Here is a 17,497-nt window from a genome sequence, read left to right as displayed (position 1 = left end):
CACCATCTGTTGGACTGGCAAATGTAATACATATATTTCTGTTATAGGCCATTTGGTATGGTATTTGTAAAAGAATGTTAATGTTTGTGATGTGCCATCCGTTGGAATAACAAATGCAATGCATTTTATTATTACAAATGTTTGTTACGCCATCTGTTGGATTGACAGAGCCATAGCAACTGGAATAATCCTACAGATGCTTATTCTTTTATTATGGTGGATGCTACTGTACCTTTCCAAAATTAAGACTGTTTAGGAAAGTTATAACCATGCATTATGTAGCAGTAATGTTTGTTATGAAGAAAATTAACACATGTTGGCAGACTGAAATTTAGCTCTAGTTATGACCACCGTAGCTGACAAAGTCAATGAAGCAAATCACTTTTCTTTCTTTCTTTTTTTTTTGTTAAAATAATTTCCTTGTCAAGTTTTTTTGTTCTGTTAATCAAATGTAGTTAAATTTTTCCATAATATCAAACAAGCAGTCTCTAAACACATTAAATCACTGACTCTGAAGTACCACAAGCTGAAGCTAAACATCTAATTCAGTTGTATTTTTTTAGATTTTGGTAACCTTTAAAATATAAGGAAACAAATGCTGGCCATCATGGCTCTAGCTGTGATAACTGCAGATAAACAGATGATCTATAAATTGGTAGATATCATGATTTTTTTCTGAAATAGTTTTAGTAGCAAGATGCAGCTTAAGTCACACAACATTTTTTTTTATCTCAGTCTGAGCAATGATCTCTTGTTTATGCAATACATCGTACAAGTCAGTAATTTCTGTTATTTCTGAGTGTTGTGACGATGCTCCATGCTCCCATTCAGATTCTGGGAGCTCTGAACCTGACACCGTCGGTAATGTCACCGATGAGCTAGGCAGTGAGGCACAACAAATGGAGCAAGGGGATGGTGCGCAAAGTGCTTTTATTTAAAACCAACAACAATCAAAAACAAAGTGTCCAAATAAAAGTGCAGTGCATCAAATCTTTAAATATATAATCCATTAAAACAGAAGTGAATCCGTGGAGGTTAAAATCCATTAGAACAAATCTTTAAAAACAACGAAGTTAAAACCATGGCTGGAAGCTGTCCTTTTTAGCACAAAGCCCGGTGCATTCTTTTACTGGTGACTCCACTGCGTCTCCCATTCAGGCTATGCATCAGGGGAGCCACCCTACCTGCAGCTGACCTTCATTCTGCCTTCTGGTCTGGAGGCTTCCCGATCCTTGGCTTCGGTTCAGCACTCTCCAGACTGAGACTTGACTTCCCCCAATGGCCAGGATGCTCATGCTGGGGAATTCACCTCCCGACTCCCGCTGTCTTCCATGGCGAGCCATCCTTCTTTCAGTCACTCCCACTCCTCACAATGCTCAGCGGGTGCGACCACTACCAACTGCCCTAGGTGTCGGCCAAACACCCCGCTAGGGCTCACTGTCCAGATGCCTGCAAGCCTGTGCTCGCTCGCTCTTTCTCTCTCTCGCACCGGCTATCCTCTCCCTGCTTCCTGCCTTCTTCTCCTGCAACCTCTGTTTGTCTTTTCTTCCTATTTTCTTTTTTCTTCTTTTTTTCCCCTCCCTAGCCGCCTTGCGCTTCTCTTTATCACAGGGATGTGGATCAGCTGTGGCAATTAGCAGCTCCCGGGAACAATTACGGATGCGGATGACTCCTTACCTGTGCACTTAAGTAAGGTTCACCCGCATCACAAATTCCCCGGAAACCGCTCGGCCACACACACACCATGCCCCCTTGCTAAGCCACGGGTACAATGATTATTTATTTTAACAAACTGGCCTTTTTGACGTGAGCTGTGGACCCGCTACACCACTCTTTGCTTTGTTGTCATTTCAATGTTGTGCTTGTGCCAGACAGGATTTTATAAACTAATGATTTAAAGCTGTCATATTAAATTTTCAAAGTGAGCATTTCCTGTATTGGGCACTTAAATACGTTTGCCCTTATTTTATTGACTGCATTGTGACAAGAGCTTGTTTTCTAATAGAAAGGTGTGGGACCAATGTTATCTTTGTCAAACATCTCTATATAAATTTTTCCATTTTCAAAGATGGGGAAAAAATAATTCAAGTGGAATTTTTTAAGAAATGGAAATGAGTGGAATTCTGGATTCAGTATTTTTGCTCTAATTATTTTACTAATTAAGCAGTCACACATTTGACATGACAAATAAAATTGTACAAAAACTCAGGAAGTTGTTTGTTTTATCTGCTTAGAAAGACTACTGCACTAATTTACACACATTTTTAATATCAGCTATCTAATAGCAAATGTTTTTGATTTAAATGTGTTAATCTGTTTTTGTTTGAACAGGTTTTGAGTGACCTTGAATACTTTTTATTTCAATAATGTATTTAAAATAAAGAAAATGATTTTGACACTTCTAAGCACAATTGGAGTGTACTTTATCTTATTTTTATTGTTATTAACAGTCATGCTTCATTTAAACTATGATTCTCACGTTCTTGATTTTTGGATTTCTGCAACTGTCACTTGAGTATCTGCCATAAAAACTCTCAAGGTACTGGTATATACATTTTCTTATTGCAGTTCAAAGCATCTCCAAGTGACAATAAAGTAACAAAAAGTATTTCCATATATGATGTCTCTGTTTTTGTTGTTCTCCCAGATGAGTTACATTTAGAAGTGCTAGGCTATCCGATCTCAGTAAATTAACAAGAAAAATTTAGACAAAAAAATCCTGCCTAATTTATAATCATATTGTAGACAGGAGGATTATTTGTTTGACTGAGACTTGGCATAAATCCGAGGTATACTCAGTTTTACATGAGTTCTACCCTCCTGGGTACACTTACCTCTAAAAGGCTCGCAGCTGTGGCCGTGGCAGTGGTCTGGCTGTAATCCATCATACAGGTTTGCAATTATCACTTCTACCCCTTCCTAAATTCTCAACTTTTGAATGCTTGGCAACTAAATGTAAGCATCCACATTTTATAACAGCACTTCTTATTAACCGACCACCTAAAAAACAACACCCTGATTTCATTATGGAAAAGAATGAGCTGCTTTCATCTTTCTGTACAACATCATCAAATGTACTCATTCTTGGAGATCTGAACAATCATGTGGACACACCTTTTAATTATTTTGCTGCCCAACTCTTAGAGCTTCTGGACTGCCTAAATCTGAGGCAACTTGTGGAGGTCTCCACTCACAACAAGGGCCATACCCTTCGATTTAGTCATTACTAACTCAGTCCGCATCTCTGACCTCCAAGTATTTGATCTGGGTGTTTCCGATAACAAAATTGTTTCAATGGATTTACCCACATATTCACTATACTCTAAACCACAGTGCTGTATCCGCTTCAGGAGCCTGAAAAAAATTAATTTGACTGATTTTAATGCTGACATTAAGAAGTTCTCCATTGCTCCCCACCTTTCTTCTGTCAGTGAATTAGTCGATTATTACAACAAGGGGCTCCAGAACATCCTTGAGACCCATGCCCCAGTTAAATCATGAGTAGTCTCTTTTGTAAAATCTTCCCCGTGGTTTACAAGTGAGCTTTGACAGATGAAAGCAGCTGGGCGAGCCCTCGAGTGGCGTTTTGTTGCAACCAGTTTAACAGTCCACAAATTAGCCTATCGAACACCAAAAAACTACTCTAGAGCATTGTCCACCAGCAGATTTCAATACTATTGAAATTTAATGAATAACAGCCCTGGAAACTCCAAACAACGTTTTTCCGTGATAAATCATTTACTCAGTCCTCATACCTATGCCTGTAATAATAATTTTATTGAATATTTCACCTCTAAGGCATCAACCATCCGCTCCTCATTGTCTGTTTCCAGCCCTCCATCGCTGGATGTTTCCATATCAAACCCAATGGACTGCCTCTCCCAGTTCCTCTGTACCACAGTTAAAGAAGTTGAGGGCATCATCCAGAGGATGAGGCCTTCAATGTGTTTATTGGACCCTTTTGCTACTCCTCTGGTAAAAGCTAATGTATCGGATTTAAGCCCTCTTATTGCTGATATCATTAATCACTCTCTCCAGAGTGGCTTAGTCCCATTGGCCTTGAAAACCACAAAAATTAGACCTCATTTTAAAAAAAAAACCTCTTTGGATCCTGAAATGATAGCAAACTATTGTCCAATTTCCAACCTTCCATTTTTGTCTAAGGTTTTGGAAAAGGTTGTTTTGGTCCAGCTTCAGGATCACCTCAAAAAATTCAATCTATTTGAAAAATTTCAATCTGGTTTCCGATCTTCTCACAGTACAGAGACCGCCCTGGTCAGAGTCACCAATGACCTCCTGATGGCCACTGACCAGGGCTCTCCATCATTCCTTATAATTCTGGATCTCACAGCTGTATTTGATACAATAGATCATAATATTCTCCTCCATCTTCTCCAATATATAATTGAACTTTCTGGCACTTCTCTGGACTGGTTCGAGCCCTATCTCACAGATAGGGCTGAGTATGTGGCCCTGGGGGACGCTAAATCTCATACCCACACTGTCACCTGTGGGGTCCCACAAGGATCAGTCCTTGGGCCGACCCTTTTCAACATCTATATGCTACCCCTGGGTCACATCAGCAGGCATAGAATTTCATTCCACTGTTATGCCGATGATACACAGCTCCAATGTGAGACTGGATTCGACTTCCCTTACACCTCCATTAACTCTTTCCTCTTGCTTGGATGAGATTGAGGCTTGGATGTCCAAGAACGTCCTCAAGAAGAACAGCACCAAAACTGAAGCTCTTTTAATTGGTACCCCCCATCAACTTCGTTCCTCCGTAAATTCTGTTTCCTTTTCTGACCCTACCATTGCCCTCTCCCCTTCAGTTACAAATTTGGGTGTCAAGTTAGACTCCCATCTGTCATTTGATACACATGTCCATCACCTTTGTAAAATTGCATTCCTTCATCTCCGAAATATAGCCAAACTCTGTCCCTACCTCTCCCTCTGTGAAGCTGAAAAGCTGGTTCATGCCTTTGTCTCCTCCAGGCTGGACTACTGTAATGCACTCCTCTGTGTATTGTACTCTATTGTATTGACCCCCTTCTTTTTGACACCCACTGCACACCCAACCTACCTGGAAAGGGGTCTCTCTTTGAACTGCCTTTCCCAAGGTTTCTTCCATTTTTTCCCTACAAGGGTTTTTTTTGGGAGTTTTTTCTTGTCTTCTTAGAGAGTCAAGGCTTGGGGGGCTGTCAAGAGGCAGGGCCTGTTAAAGCCCATTGCGGCAGTTCTTGTGTGATTTTGGGCTATACAAAAAATAAATTTATTGTATTGTGTCAGGATACCCAACAAGAGCCTACAAAAGCTACAACAGATTCAAATTTCGGTCACTTCATTGGCTCCCTATTCACCTCAGTATTGAATATAAACTCTGTTTGCTCACTCATCAGTGTATCCATGGAAATGCTCCACAATATCTTAAGGGACTCCTTATATTACAATCCACTACAAGAAACCGCCATTTTGCAAATACCTAATTATTGTTGTTTAATCTCTGTTTTTAACTTGTTTTGCCTTTTGTTTAAACTTTTTATGTAGCACTTTGAAATTCAATGCAAATGTAAAGTGCCCTATAAATAAAATGCATTATTATGATTATTATTATTATTATCATTATTATTAAATTAGACATTTTTATCCCATACTGTTCCATGACTAACTTTGATATTGTTTTTCCTTGTTTGTTATCTTAATGTGGAAATTTGAACACAGAATGGAGGGATATCAGATAAACATAAAAAGCAAAGACAATTAAAAAATATATATATATTTTTAAGCTGCTAATTTCCTTTTTTCTAGGTGACGACTTTGGAATCATAGAGCAAGAAATCTTCATGGTTAAAGAATGCACTCACCACAATATTGTAGCCTATTTTGGGAGTTACCTTCAGTAAGTTGACACCTGTTTTCTTTTTAATGATAAACAAATACTACAAAAACTGAAAAGATCCTAATCATTGTTGCTTTTTTATATTTTCAAGTAATGTGACCTGATTTATTCTACATCTATATACTGTGCATCTTGTTCTATTATGAAAATGTTACAAACTAGTTCACTGTGTTACTGTTTGCTGTGCACTCTTTCTCTGTCAATGCTTATGCATTGTAAGCTTCACCAACTTTCTGTAGTCCATGCATTGTTAAAAAAACAGGCAAAGTATTAGAAAGAATAAAGATTTAAAATCACTTATAGTACTTGTAAAAAATTGAGAAAATTACTGTGGGTATGTTTGTTAAACTACTATAATGTTCAATGTACTCTAGAAGAAATATACACTAGGAACATTAACAGATAGTCAAAACAAACTAATAACATACTTGGAGAAGAACAAAGAAATTAAGAAAATTTATTTCTAATACGTTATAACATTAGTAGACAAGAAAATCAGATGAGAAATACAGATATCCTTGAATGTCCAGAAATTGTAACAACAGAAGTTGAGAAATCCATGAAAACAAGCACTGAGGGAAAGTCACCTGGCACAGATTATATTTGCTCTGAATTTTTGAAACTCTATCATGGTATTGCTATTGGGTCCCTTGCAAAGACGATATGTATAATCGGGGCAAGATACCACAAGACTGAAATCATAATTTGCCACCATTCCCAAGAAAACAAATTTGAAGAAATGCAACCAGTTCAGTATTATAAGTTTAATAAATCATACTGAAAATATTTTTAAGAATTCTATATGACCAACCTGTACAATTGGTTGCAAGGGTCCATGGTGTGGCCCACATATTCAAAAAGTTAATTTAGGCTTACATGTGTGTTTCCTTCCATGAGGCGGGCACCAAATCAGTGTGCTGTTCCTCTCTTCGTCTTCATTCCTCACTGCCACTAGTCTTTCCTACCAGTAGCACTTGTGATGCCCATGTTGCCCAGAACTGGCATTACCTCTTTGAACCTAGAACATCAATAGTCATAGACCAACATGGACTAGGGTGAATAAGGACACAGAACAGCAAGATTGGTGCAAAGGGCTATTTATTTTCTAACCAACTCAGTATTCAACACAAAATGCATTTTAGTGCTCATAAATTAGTACATAATCCTTGATTAAAAAAAAAAAAAAAACAGTGTTATATGAAGGCTGAGAGATAGCGATGATGCCATGAACCATATAATAGTTGACTACGCTTGCTGGAGGATGTCATCCCTCACTGAGCAAACCATAGAGGGTGAGCAGAGGAGACGTCGTTTTAGATGGACGCACAGACACTTATAATTTCTTTTAATGGATGGATCCTGACTGTGTTTTAACCTTCTATTTTAACCTTCACTTCAATACTGTTTTTATTACGGTTTATTTATTTACTTATTGAAATGCGTGGCATTTTACAACATTGATGGCTTTATTTTAGTTTTGAATAAAAGCTACTTTGCATATATGCACCAGGCTTGTTATTCTGTGTCCTCATTTATCCTGGAACATCTCAGTTTCGTGACTATAGATGTCCTGGGTTCAAGGACATGTATGCCATCTCTGGGCAACCCAACATCACATTAGGTTAACCTGAAAGTCTTCATCTCTGCTTCTCAATTATTTTAATGACTACTGGCTTTTTTTTCAAAGTTAGTACATTAGAGACAGTCGAGTTCATATAATTGGATGGTTTAGCTTTGACCTTATCTCCCTATTAAAAAAAAAAAAAAAAATCCTGGAAAGGAAAAGCAGGGCGACGAGACGTGATCTTCTCTGAGGTTCTTGGAAGACACTTAAAAGACCCGCAAGAGCATCTCGCGGGGACCGTAAACATGAGACTTGGTGCCAAGAGATTGTCCCAGGGCTGTCTCGTGGGAACGTGGAACATGAGATTCTTGCAAGACACGCCCTACTTACAAATAAGAACATGGCCAGCAAAACACTCAGTCATGTAAAGGCACATAGCACACACAGATCCTGTGCTCTCAGCACATATAAAGCGTATAAGGACAATACGTTTTAGATGAAACATCAACGACTAAGCAAAGAAGAAAGAACAGCGTGGAGAAAAGAGACCCAAAAGCGTTGGTGAGAGAAAAAAAGGCAGATAAGAGATTATGAAAGCAGTGGAATTCGAAAGGCTCAAACAAACGATGGAGCAATACACATGCAGAGAAAGGTACAGAATATGAAAACAGTAAAATTTGAAAATATTGTAGCGTCCCAGCCAAGTTGAAGCCTTTTTTGTTTTAAGTGACTGTTAGGTCCAATTGAGGGAGGGCGGAGTACAGCACGGGAGACTGAGAGCAGGGTATTGATTGATGTGGTAAGGGGGGGCGAGACACGGGGGAGGAGGGGTTGGGAGAGGGTGCTAGAAAGTTGTGTTTGGGGTTACGAAGTCGGCGATTGTTCAAGTAAAACTTTTGTGACACTTTATTACATCAGTCGCTACAGTATCAAAAAAAAGATAATAAAGATCGCATTAGCGCAAGCAAAAGGTAATTAATCATCAGAACCAGGTGTAATTGAAAAAATAGCAGGATAAATCAAGGTCAGAAATAAAAGGCAAAGAGTGGAAAACAAAGTCTTTTCGCCTTTGCATCATTCAATGCACAAAACGTGGATTTACACAATAATGAACCATACGCTTTGAGAATCTGTGGTCCTGCACCAGTTAAAGCAACAACAAGTTTAATTTCAAAGAATACACAATTCGGTCAGGTGTATATTTATGATCACGGAGAAGCGATGTAAATTTTAACAGGCAACAAGAAAGGTGATGTATATATTCCGCGAATAACATTTGACACAAAACGAGATTGTGATATGCCATTCGTATTAAAATGTTTACAGTTTACCATGAGAATAGCTTTTGCTATGACAATTGACAAATCACAGGGACAAACATTAGAAAAAGTCAGATTATTTATTAGAGAAACAGAAACAATATTCACTCACGGGCAGTTATATGTTGCGTTGTCACAATGTGTCTCCAAAAACAGAATCAAAATTCAATGCGATCTTGAAGAAAAGGTAATTCCAAATGTTGTTTTTAATGAAGCTTTAAAGTAAAAGTGCAAATAATGAAATTGAAACAATTCCAAAGCAAAACAAAAGCTTTTAATATTGTATATCCCATTAACCAAACACAGGGATTGGCGAGCAAAGCCCCCTAGTTTTAAAAAGAGATCTAAGCCATTGCATATGGGGCAAGTAGCCCACTAATCTTTCATATTTGTTTTCGTATTTAATGTCTTGGGTACTGTACATCTAATTTGTACAGGTGAATTGTTTAGGGTTTTTCTTCAGTTTGTACTTTTAATTATTACTGTATGTAAGTGGAGTGGAATGATTGTATCTGCTATCTTCATATCGTGTTCTTCTCAACCAATCTGATTATGCCACTGCACTTTATGTGACTATTTTTATTGTATTTACTTTGTTTTTATATATGAAATGCTTATTTGTTTAAACCAACAATCATACCAATGCAGTCACCCTGTTGAGTTTTCCTGTGCCTAACTATTTTGTAATTCACTTGTCAGTTTTAGATGGGTAGTTCCACATAGTCTGCATGTACAGTATATTGACAAGATGAGATGTTACTACCAAATACAGTGGAGGCTCTGGGCGTCACCTTCCGATGGGAGTCCAGCAGTTGGGGTGGTCTCTGCATTTGCTGTATGTCACATAACAGTAGTTCAATTGAACAGAGTCTCAAAGTTTAAATAACTAGTGAAGTCAACAGAAATTCCTGTGTCTCTGTCATTCACAAATAGCTGAAACCAACCTTCTCCCTTCTCATGGTTAGTTGAAGCAGGCCTGCTCCTGCCCTCTCAGCTAAAGCTCTTGTAGGTCAGCTCAGCTGATCACTTGTCATGGATGACACAGCTTTAGCCTTTAGGGTACATCTACCATCATTGTCTGGTTCTCTATTTAAGTTTTTATACATTATTGCATAAGCTTGGGCACCCTTGCTTAAAATGTCTTGTTACTGTGAATAGTTAAGTGAGCAAAAGATGAGCTGATCACCAAAAGACATAAAGTAAAGGTGACACATTTCCTTTCAGCGTTTTATGCAAGTGGTTTTTTTTTTTTTGTTTTTTTTTTTTAGTTTTTCTTCATCCATTTCTTGCATAGACAATACAAGTGTTGCTTACTCATGATACATTTCAAGTTCTCACATACTATCTCAACATTCTGTGTCACTGTTGCTGTTTCTTTTTTTGGCACCTTCTTAATAGCATCAAAATACAAAGAATTTTTATTTTTTAATATTTTTCTTCCCTCAGCTCACAACACAGCGAAAACAGACATTGTTTTGTTGTTTTCTCACCGTGATGATTTCTCGCTCTGCCACCTGGTAAAATCCTCCACATTTACTTAAAGTACACTTGCAAGTATAGTTAGTATACTGCTTGCATAGCAGCAGTGTCCTTAAGCTCACGCGTCGCATAGTGACCTAACAGACAGCCAGTTTTCCCCTCTAGGACATTCTACAATATCGGAAATTCTTTATAAGCTATAAGCTTCAATTGTGTAAACTGAAGCAAAATGAAATGTTCTGGTTTTGCCCCAGTAACCCCTAAATCTAAGATTTTCTTTGCTCTGTTGTCATATTCCATTGGAAGGAGCAGTACATTGAGCAAAAAGCAGTAGTGGCTCCAAGAGCCACAGAAAGTTAACTGAGAAGAGAATTAGAATAGGGGAGGATTAATAACATTATACAATGATTGGGAAACACTTTTTTATGATATAAATAACAGACATAATTCACAATGTTATTTTTAATCAGAGCACGTAATCTACCCATTCCAGTTCATAATGGATTTTTTTTTAAATACCAAGTAATAGCCGTATGACTGCAGCATTTATCATTCTTATTCTTAGCAATTCGTTTAATACCTTTCTATAATTTAGACTCTGTGACATAAGGTCATCTTCTGTAATTTAATTTTGACAGAGTATCTGCTGTTCTCTTGTTTCAGAAGAAAGAAATCATTTTACACTATATACTAAATTTAGATGTATTAAAATAATGACAGCTATTGCAGGTGTAAGAAGTACACTTTTGATTTAGTTAACAGTTTTGTTGCTTGTAAAAACGAGTAGTACATCACTTATAATATTTACTGTATGAAAATATTGTGAGCCTTAGCAAACTGAATTTTATTCATCTATCCATTCATTCATTCTTGACTGGTTTCTTAATAAGCATAAAATAATTATGCAATACTCTATTGGTATATTCCTATGCATTCTCTGTTTAATTTCACTCCATTTGTAGACTTTCAATTTGCTCCAACTAAAATGACAGAAGCAGGCGTTTTTATTTAATTAAAACAAAGAATTTATTCCTTCAGAGGCAAACTGGGAGCAATAATACTCAGAAGTAGATAATGCCATTATTGTACAGAGGCAAGGATCTAAGCCTGAATTAATTAGATAGTGGCGGCTGGGATTGTTTTCAACTGTTCTGTCTTGGATTTGACTGCATGCCTTGTCTAAAACTTTGGCTCCATTTGCAATAAATTTTAGTTATACTTTCCAAAATAGGCAAATACTGTAGAAATCCTTGGCTTTGAACCAGAGATGTTAATCATAAGTACTGGTATTTGTTTTTTTAATAGTTTTTTTTTCTATTTTGTTTTAAAGAAGGAAAGTAATATTCTAAATATTTCACAGATTGATGCAGATTATGTTTATTAATTGAGGTTTAGTTGCTATTAATAAGAACTAAAGCCCGTATATTTTACATCTTTATTCATTTTACTGAGGGAATGTTTAAATGTATGCTTAAAGATCTATCTGTTTTTTTTGTTTGTTTTGGTCTATATTACCCTATTCTAACAAAATTAAAAATCATTTTGAAAGGGTCTCAATATAGTACCTCAATTTCAGTCCAACTATAGAAATGAATTAATAGCTGCCAAATTTGTGTCCTTTTAAAATCATTATATTTCATAATTTTTAGAATGAATTTATTCATGTGTAATGTCATTTATAGACCAGCTTATCGTAGTTTTGGTATCAATTATTTATATTGACTTTTCTCAAATTAGTTGATAAGTATTAAAAATTTGTATTGTTGCTATTGTGTTGCTCCTGTTGTTTCTGCTGCCAGAGTGACCCTGCCGATTTGCATTGGCAAGATATGTGTTTCTTTTCTGAACTTACCTGTAATGACGGAAATCAAAGTGTTTTGTGGTCAGGGTTAGATTTGTCACTGATGAAATCAAGTACAGTACAGTACAAAAAAGGTGAATAAAACAGCAAAATTAAAATAATGGTGAGAAGGTAAAACAAACACAAAATAGAATGAAACTGAAAATTATTCACATGCCCACACCTTCTTAAATTGCTCCACTTAAACTGGAGAATTAGATAGAAGATCAATTTTTAATTATTTAAACTTTACAGAAGCAAGAAGGGGAGAAAGGAGGAAAATATATGATTAAACAAACAACAAATTCCCAAACCAACACAAAAACCTCTGGCTTGGATACTGGAGAGATGCTGCTGTTAATAACAGTCTTGTTGGTGCCAATAAGAAGGCCAGACCTTTCAGATGTACATTTGAAGGCATACACATTTGAATACAGCAGATCCAGCTTGTGTCCACAAAAGTAACATACTGTTAGAAGTTTGATCAGTGTGGTTCACCATTAGAGACTTCATATCAAAGTGAATCATTTGATTTTCTGAGTTCTCAAATAAACATCAACAGGATGATGCAACCCTCTCCTACCCAGTAAAGTGAATGAATTCAGTCAGGCATTTCAAAGTCTGGATGATATGTATCGTTTTTAGTTGTAATGTGTTTGCATCTATTATTTCTCATTCACATAAGTCTCCAGACCCTCTCCTGCTTTTTCCACTTGTGTGATCATATCAGATGAAACACGTCCAGCCTTATATAGCATCTGAAGCTAGACATTTAAACTGGTTCACTGTGGTAACAAAAATGCCACAGTGCCTAAATTTGCTGTAATTCACAATAAGATGCAATAGTTCTTTCAACTTAAAAAGTGATCAAACATTCCTTGTTGTAAAGAGGTTGCCCAGTATTGAATCTTTTCCACCTTTCTTTTATCCTCAGTCTGGATCTTCTCCCTTTCCATCCGCAGATATAACATATCTACTCCAAGCTTCTTTCTCATTTTTGAGCATTTCACCCACTCACTGACAGTGAGCTCAGCCACATTGCATAGGAACAACAACAACAACATTTATTTATATAGCACATTTTCATACAAAAAGTAGCTCAAAGTGCTTTACGTAATGAAGAAAAGAAACATAAAAGACAAAATAAGAAATTAAAATAAGACAACATTAGTTAACATAGAAAAGGAGTAAGGTCCGATGGCCAGGGTGGACAGAAAAAACAAAAAAAAAAAACTCCAGAAAGCTGGAGAAAAAAATAAAATCTGTAGGGGTTCCAGGCCACGAGACCATTTCAGTTATTTATATCAGCAGCCTTAGGTTTTCTGTCACTACTCAAATCACATGACCATAGGTGAGAATGGAGACTGACTGGTAAATCAGTAAATTTACGCGAGGACTGTAATTGTGGCTGACCCTTTCTGCTTAACTGAATAGAATAAAGTTGGCTTTTCTGGGAAAGAACCTTGACCTCAGATTTTCATCCCAGTCATATTACACATGTCTGAGGACTGTTCCAGTGTCCAGTGCATGCTCGAGATGGCAGTCTGTCAAAGCCAAAACAACAACATTATCTGCTAACACAAGTGATTCAATCCTTAGATTCCAAACTGCACGCATTCTAGTCTTCAGCTATGTCATGGCATGCTGTCCATGAAAATCGTGAACATGAAAAGAGACCAGTGCTTATTGTACTTGTATCCCCTTTGAGATTACTGCTTCCCTTTTTCCTGAGGACAATCTGGGTGATGTCTCAAACTGTTTGCCTGAACCTCAGGTTATCAAAAAGTCTTTCTGCATAGCCTTGCTAAAACTCAAAACCACCTACACATGCTTTTGTTTCAGCCACTGCTGTTAGTGGTACCCTTTAAGCACAGTGATATTTCCTAGTCAAATCTGGAAATACTTCAGCTAATATCATACAGGGGACACCTTTCTTCAACTTAGTATCTTTCATTACTGCTGGTGTCTACTAACATGTCTCATGCAATACTGATAAGATATAACATGACCTACTTCCATGCACAGCATTGGCTCTAGAACCAGATTTATTGATCAAAGGTGGCATTTCTCCACTACTGTGGAGTTGCCCCATAGGAAAGACCCTGGATTGATGTTGGAATACTCACAAATCCCTGGCTGGGTTCCATCATGATTGTTTTGGTGAAGAAGAGGGTTTCTTGAAAGAAATTTCAAGTTGCAAAGACTTGACTGTCATTTGCATGTACAGTTGAACACTCCATAAAATGTTTACCTTTTTTAATATATGTGGACACATCAAGTTTTGATCTTTGTTTAAACAGTATCTTTAGATAAAGGTGATGTAATAGAAAGAAAAACATTAAAATTTGACTTTGCAATAATTTATTCAACGAAAAATGAACAGATATGCCATTTCTATCTGTGGAAACGTTAAGTGTGCCTTTGGCTCTAGTAGCTGGCATTGTCCCTTTTGGCCAAATCATCCTCATATACAGGTGGCGCAGTGGTAGTGCTGCTGCTTTGCAGTAAGGAGACCGTGGAAGATTGTGGGTTCGCTTCCCGGTTCCTCCCTGTGTGGATAGCGCTTTGAGTACTGAGAAAAGCGTTATATAAATGTAAAGAATTATTATTATTATTATTATCATATAGGTATTTTGTGTAACTGACTGTCCACCTATGACATAACTGGGAGAAAGTTTTTCCCACTTCTCTGTGCAAAATTCTGTCGTCCGCATGTTTGAAGGGAGTCTTGTGTGCATAACCAATTTTAAATCCCCTCTCGGTGTCTTGATGCGATTCAGAACCGGGCTTTGACTTGGCCACTCCAAAACCCTCCCCTTGGTGTAATTTACTGGTATGTTTACTGTCATTGCCATGTTGCAAGGTTCACTTTCGGTTGAGCTTCAGTCATCTGACAGGTGGTCTCACATTCTCCTCAAGCACCCTCTGGCACAATGAAGAATTCACTCAGGATTCTATAATGGTGAGCTGTCCACTTCACGTTGCAGAAAATCATACCCAAACTATAACATTTCCACCATAATACCTTATAGTTGATATCAGGTTTTTCTGGTCAAATGATGTTTTCTGTTTTCACCAAACATGTCTTCTGGTTTTTTGGTCACATAATTCTATCATTGCCTCATCTGTCCATAGCACATTGTTACAGAAGTCCTGGTCTTTGCCTAAGTGTTCACGGGCAGACTTTACTCTAATGGGCAGACTTTACTCTAATGTTCTTTCTAGAAAACTAAGGTTTCTTCCAGGAACACCTCCCATGTAGATGTATTTTGTGCAATCCCTTTCCACTGGCAAACTTTCACATCAACAGTGGCATGACCTATCTGTAGGTCCGATAATGTTATTCTGCAGCTCTTTGAGACTTCTTTCAGCATCCTGTGTTCAGCTCTCAGGACAAGTTGGCAGTTGTTTGAACTGGAACTGGGCAATAAATCGATTTTATTGATTAATTTAATTTAAATTTTTGATGTAGGGTGATGTGTAAAATAAATATGTAGATTCACTTTTACCTGGGTGATTGCAGAGTGCTGGACAAGCTCTTCACTAAACCATCCAGCCCCCTCACACACAAACACTGTTGAAAGATTGCAGCATACATCTAAGCAAGTAATTAACTTGTGCCCAAAACTGTCAGTTTCTCCACAGCCATTTGGAAGTGGTTCAGTGTGGTGTTGTGGGTCCACAGCTCTCCCAGCAAAGGCCAGTTTGTTTTAAATAAATCACCACGCTCACGGCATAGCGAGGGGCGTGGTAGTGTGGCTGAAGCAGTTTCCAGGAAGATTCGTGCTGCAGGCGTTTCTCACCTAGGTGCACAGGTGAGGGACGGTCCACAGCATAATTGATCCTGGGAACTGTTGATTGCCACAGCTGCCACGTCCATTATATATAAAGAAGCCCAAGACGGTTAGGGAGGAGAAAAGAGAAGGAAACGGAGGTTGCAGAAGGAAGCAGGAAGGGAGCGAGTGAGAGAAAGCCGGTGAAGGAAAGCGAGAGAGAGCAGGCTCACGGCAGCTGAGCAGACAGCCTGGGTGTTTGGCCGACACGCAGGGAAGTAGTAGATGTGGTCACTCCGTAGAGATTACTTTTACAAAGGATGGGAGTGACCGGGAGACGAGTGACTCTCCGCTTAAGGCAGCGGGAGTCAGGACTTGGGATGTGGTGTCCCCAGCATGGGAGCCTTGGTTGTTGGGGAATCCCAAGTCACTGTCAGGGGGAGCCGACCAGAGCCAAGGATCGGTAAGGTGACTGACAGTAGTAGAGTCAAGCTCAGAGAAGGACAGCTGCTGAGAGAGCGTCTCGCCTGTTGCAGGGCCCACATGGGAGAAGCAGATGAGACGCTAGGGTTAAAGAAGCACCAGGCTTGTCATTTGGTTTTTAAGAGACTGCTTCCTGCACAACGTTTAACCTCGGTTTTAAAGGATTGTTTTTTTCTCATTGTTTTTAACCTCCACATTTCTTTTATGGATTATTTAATGAAGACTTTAAATGCACTGCATTTGATTTGAACACTTGTTTTGATTTATTGAAATAAAAGCACTTTGTACCTTGAACCATCCCCTTGTTCCATTGTTATTGCCTTACTGTCTAACTCATCAGTAACATTACCGACGGTGTTGGGTTCAAGGGCTCCCGAACAGTGGATGGGAGCATCGTCACATTCAGTTACGCAAAGTCTAACATGGAACAAACCTCTGTCCATTGTAATGTATGTTTAAAGTCTGTGGCAACTAAACACAACCAAGTGGGAGAGTTGCATAGTTACTGTATGTTAGATGCGCAAGCTAGAGGTAGCCCTGAAACTGTGGCAAAAAAGCAGGTAACAATAGCTGTGTCATTTTTCCAGACCCACACAGTGAACCCCTTCAGCAGTAGAAGTGTCACAAAGAAAATTTTCCAAAGCTCAGTAATCTGGTTGGGAGCATGTGCCAATTACAGGACAAGAAAATATCTCTCCATCCCTGCTAAAAGCGTCACATCAGAGAGGGTCTTTAGTGTGGGGCGGAAGCATTGTAAAATGCCAAAGGGCATACCCCAAGCCAAAGACTATAGACAGGTTTGTATTCTTTACAAAAAAAAAGCAGAAAAAATAAAACATTAAAGGACATTAAAATCGCCTCTAGTTTGATTTGGTTGTTTTCCAATTAGATACTTTTTGGTTTTTTTCAGGGATACAAGACATTTTTCAGTAGGCACTTTTTATTTGTCCTAATTTGTTATCCTGAGTTTACACTTCAGTGAGCCCCATAGGGAAATTTATTTTTTGCACTTTACCCTAACAACTACAATCTCTGAACAACATTCAGAGAATGATTCCAGTTCTAAAGTCACTTTCTTTTACTTGTCTTTTTGTATAAACAAAAAGCTGTCAAGAAATCTGTGTCATATTCTTAATT

General features: G+C 38.1%; 1 protein-coding gene across 5 annotated transcripts in view; it reads left to right on the top strand.

Moving 5' to 3' along the window:
- Nucleotides 1–17,497, top strand: part of map4k5 (mitogen-activated protein kinase kinase kinase kinase 5) — a 158,335-nt gene that overhangs the window by 62,002 nt on the left and 78,836 nt on the right. For all 5 annotated transcript variants that reach the window (XM_051919940.1, XM_051919942.1, XM_028822350.2 and 2 more), the window contains one exon: nucleotides 5,812–5,902. In XM_051919940.1, coding sequence (XP_051775900.1) covers nucleotides 5,812–5,902 — 91 coding nt within the window. The remainder of the gene's footprint in view (nucleotides 1–5,811; nucleotides 5,903–17,497) is intronic.

Source organism: Erpetoichthys calabaricus, chromosome 16, assembly GCF_900747795.2.
Source record: "Erpetoichthys calabaricus chromosome 16, fErpCal1.3, whole genome shotgun sequence".
NCBI classification, from domain to species: domain Eukaryota; kingdom Metazoa; phylum Chordata; class Cladistia; order Polypteriformes; family Polypteridae; genus Erpetoichthys; species Erpetoichthys calabaricus.
Note: the sequence above shows the minus strand (reverse complement) of the source record. Positions and strands in the feature narration are given on the sequence as shown.